The following is a 4,654-nucleotide window of genomic DNA, read 5'->3' on the forward strand; positions in this document are numbered from 1 at the left end:
TTGGTCCAAGATGTTTAACCTCCGAAAAAATTGGAGTTCTCCTCTGTGAATTGAGATCACAATCAGAAAGCTCCTGAAACTATGTTAAGAAAATCAAAGAGATATATGTCTGTTAGTTTAAAAGTATTCCTATAAAATCATAGAAATATTTACTAAACAAGATAGCAAAATGTAAAGCTATTATTTCTTAATAGTATCTTCCCTGTAGGTTTATACAGTTCTGAAAGTGGTGTTTCCTTTTCTTTAACCATTCCCTGAAGAATTGTTCTCTATTTTATTTTCACCACGTAAAAATTGCAGTTTTGGATTCCTCAAGGGAATCAAACAGTGTTCCTTTTAAATATTCTCTGAGTTATGGGAACCAAAGGGGAAAGGTCATGGTTGCAGGGCAGAGGGGGTAAGACTCTCAATGAAATTTTCCTAGGACAAGCTTTGCCACTACCCCCAGAGAATGAACAGGTACCTTGTAGAGTTGATAAAAAAAAATCTTCAGTGCCACTTTCTTGCCCTATTTGTCATCATTGCCATTTAAAAATTTAAAAAAAACCTTTCCTAAGACTAAGAAAGTCCCGGTGCTTGTCATTGTCTTTCGAGAAAACTGATCATGAGTACCCCTTTGAATAGATATACTGAGTTAAAAAATCAGAGAATCAGATATGCAAATGACACAACCTTTCTTGCTAAACATCAGCTTAAAGTACTTGCTGATGAAGTCAAGGATTGCAGTCTTCACTGTGGATTACAATACAATGTACAGAAAACCCAAATCCTCAGAGCTCAGCCTCTAGGTAGTCATGATAAGTGAATAAAAGATTGAAATTGTCAAAAATTCATCTTGGTTAGGTCTGCATTCTATGCTCACAAAGCAGCAGTCAAGAAATCAAATGACTCACTGCACTGGGTAAAAATGCTGCACAAGACCTCTTAAAAATGTTGAAAACTTGGGAGGTTACCTTGAGGAATAAGGTGTGCCTGACCCAAGCCAGAGTCTTCAATAGCCTCACATGCATAGAAAGTTGAACACTGGGAAGGCAGGAAAAGGATCAATGCACTTCAGTGATGGTTTTGGCAAAAATATTGACAGCAAAGGACTACCAAAAGAGCGAGCACATTGGTCTTAGAAGAAATGCAGCCAAATATCCTCAGAACCAAGGATGGCAAAACTTCATCTCACAGCTTTCGACCTGCTATGGGATAGCTCAGTCCCGGGAACAAGTACATCACACCTGGTAGAGGCGCAGTGGAAAAGAGGGTGATGCTTGACATGGTAGATCAACACAGTGGCTGCAATGGTGGGTTGGAGCATGACAACAATGGTGAAGATGGTGCAGGACTGGGCGGTGTTTCATTCTGTCATACATAGAGTCACAGGAGTCAAAGCCAACTTCATGGACTCTAACAATAACGACAACACCCCTTTGAAGTCCCAGAAAGCAGCTATGAATACCCATTGAGCTAACTTCTCTGCTCACCTAGGAAATCCCCAGGGAAGCCAACGTTTGTATTAGACTTACCTTTCTGAATTGTACTGGTAAATCCAAATACTCATCTCTAGTTTCAATTCATTCCATAAAATAATCTTCATTAACTTCGATCTCACTTAATGACTGATGGGGAAATGATCTCTTCCAGCTGGCTGAGCTTTTAGTAATGGTTTTGGGACCCATCATTTATTTATTTTGAAGGCGCCTTAACAAGACAAGTGTACCACTGGGAAAAGATGTCTCCGGTTATCTCAGAGGTACGTTCAAATGTACCTGGTTTGGAATAAGACTGGACCTGCCTGGCTAGAACCCTAGCAGCCGCACTTTTCCGTTTGCTTTTAGATGGCTACATTTAAACGCATGGTACCAGCCCTCGGGTAGATTGCTCCTCTTCCTTTTTGTCGCGGGGACTGTTTTCACTTTTATTGCGATCTATAGTGTGCACCTGTCAGAGAGGAAGCCAAACATTTTGCCATAGCTAAAAAGACCCAGTAAAAAGTGTCCACTGTTCATTCTGTATCATTGCATTTCTTAGACTATCTTGGTTAAACTTGCAATAACAATAAGAAAAGGGTAGCACAAACTCTTTTTCCCATTTTACAGATGAGAAAACTAATATCCAGATAAGCTGAGTGTCACCCGATGTTAAAAAAGTATTGGGACCAGGCTTAAGATTCAGGTTCTCTGATTTAAGCCACGGCATTCAATGTGTGAAGTAAGGAGAAGTAGAGTTCAGAATACATTGTTTTCTTTATGACTATATAGTCCTCTTTGGATCATGACTATATACTTTCCTACACAGCTTAATATTCCAGGTTTCAAACATGACTTCAAACATTACTCTTCATACTGAGTCAATGAGTTGAAAAGAATCCTAAACAACGTCATTAAAGTTTCAAGTTCTCTTAGGCAATAAGGTCGTAAGTCTACTCATGGCTTCTCTCAATGCTTCTTTTACCTTTTCATTCCTCAAGCTATAAATGAAAGGATTCAGAAGAGGGGTCACCATTGTGGTAAGGACAGCAGCTACCTTGTCAAAGTTTAGCGAATGGCTCTGGGTGGGCCTCACATACATGAAGATATTGCTTCCATAGGAAATGGAGACCACAGTGATGTGCGAAGCACAGGTCGAAAAAGCCTTTTGACGTCCTTGGGCTGAGGGGATGCGCAATATGGTCGAGACAATGTAGGTGTAAGACACAATCGTGAACACCAGAGAGGTCAGGAGGATGAGGGAAGATAAAAGGAAGTTTATCATCTCAAGGAAATGAGTATCAATACAGGCCACCTGCAGCAGAGGAGCGATGTCACAAAAGAAGTGACTAATTTCTTTGTGGCAGAAAGGTAATCTGGACACCACAATAGTCGGGCACAGCACTGACAGGAAGGCACCCACCCAGCAGCCCAGGACCAGCCGGAGGCAGACTCTATTGTTCATGATGGTGCTGTAGCGCAGGGGGTTACAGATGGCCACATAGCGGTCGAAGGACATGACAGCCAAGAGGATGAACTCCACTGTTCCCAGGAAGAAAAAGAAGTAGGTTTGGGTGATGCAGCCAGCTAAGGATATGGTCTTCCTCTCTTCTAGGAGACAGGCTAACAGCTTTGGAGTCACTGAAGTCGTATATAAAATGTCCAAAACTGCCAGATTACTGAGGAAGAAGTACATTGGGGTTTGGAAATGACGATGAGTCCATATGAGGGAAACGATCACAGTATTTCCTGACAGAGTGAGCATGTAAGTAAACAACAGAACCACAAATAGGAAACTTTGAAGCTTCTGGAGAACAGGGAAGGCGGTCAGGACAAATTCAGTGACCGTGGTCTGATTTTGAAAGTCCATTGCATGTATTGATTAATGGGCAGCATGCATCTGAAAAGAACTGTAAAATAGAGAGAGATGAAAATTAGCTTAAGTTTTTAATTGTCAGTACTTATGATAAAGGTAAAGTAGGAAAAACTCTGCATAGGAGTCAAGAATAATTCATTCTAGTTCTATCTCTAACCATAATAAATATGAGATGTTATATAATTTCTTCAAATCTCAGTATCCTCATATTTAAATTTTTGCTTGAATGAACTTATCTCAATGGTGCCAATCAATTTTTAAAATGGTTTTATTCTTTTTTACACAACGTTCCTGACTTGCTCTGCCATTTTATCAGCTAAATGCTTTGTTTAAGAAGAAAGGCTTAGGTAACTGATAATCCGGTGTTTGCATCTGGAAAACAGAGAAAGAGAACAGGAAGAAGAGTTCAGTTATTTCTTTGAGTGTTAATTTAGCTTTTAGGCTTAGGGTCACTTCCAAATCAAAGCACAGACTGTATGCATATCAGCCAGGACACTTTTGTCTTTCTCTGCTTTTTTGATTAAAACTCAGTGCTGAGGAGCAGTGTGAAATCTAGTTGGGTAAGGACTTTTAATATACCAATAATGGATTTTTTTCATTATGTCACATAGTTTTAATTTTCCATAATGATATGAACTTTTTTATGTCTACACTGTTATAGAACAGCACATCAATAACTGGTTTTATATATTTGTGAAAAAAAGTGTCTTTTAGAAAAATGGTCAGTGTATTTCGTCTTTGTTCCTCAGAAATGTTATGTCTATGACAACACCAGGAGGTACATAACCCAACTGATTTTTTCAAGTTCTCTCAGTGAGTTATTTTCATTTACTTTTAATCCTAGGTGCTTTATTTCTACATCTGTAATAGATGGGTATTGATCCTGTCCATGTTTCTTTCCATTTTAAATATTTTTGTTTTGGTTTACCATTAGGAAAACCACCTTATCTGTTTATCTCAGCATACATCTAATAGGCAAATGGGTTAGAATTTAGAGACTTTCTCCTTTAAGCATGTTTGCAGAAACTCCAAGATTAGCCAAGGGCAAACTCTATAGCTTGCCTTTTCATATATCAAATACAGACATCTACCATTCAGGCAGTATAACAATAGACTGTGCTACTGGGTAAATAGAAACACTTCAACATTCCTTTTAACTTTCCTATCTCCCTTCATCTTTGATATCACCGGGGGCTGATAACTAACTTAAGCCAGAAGAGTGGGATTCCTCTGCTATTGCCTCTCATCTGCCCATTGTCCCATTCCATCCATTTGTCCCATTACAGTCTCCTGATTGGCCTCCATTTTTCTTCTTGCCTAA

The 4,654-nt window shown here is 39.3% G+C and overlaps 1 protein-coding gene across 1 annotated transcript; it reads right to left on the reverse strand.

Annotated features, from left to right (window-relative positions):
- Positions 1-2,379: 2,379 nt before the first annotated feature.
- On the reverse strand, positions 2,380-3,327 carry OR6M1 (olfactory receptor family 6 subfamily M member 1). Its single transcript, XM_075548806.1, has one exon. The coding sequence runs from the start codon at positions 3,325-3,327 to the stop codon at positions 2,380-2,382; it is 948 nt and encodes a 315-aa protein (XP_075404921.1).
- Between the last annotated feature and the right edge of the window lie 1,327 nt (positions 3,328-4,654).

Source organism: Tenrec ecaudatus, chromosome 4, assembly GCF_050624435.1.
Source record: "Tenrec ecaudatus isolate mTenEca1 chromosome 4, mTenEca1.hap1, whole genome shotgun sequence".
Taxonomy (NCBI): domain Eukaryota; kingdom Metazoa; phylum Chordata; class Mammalia; order Afrosoricida; family Tenrecidae; genus Tenrec; species Tenrec ecaudatus.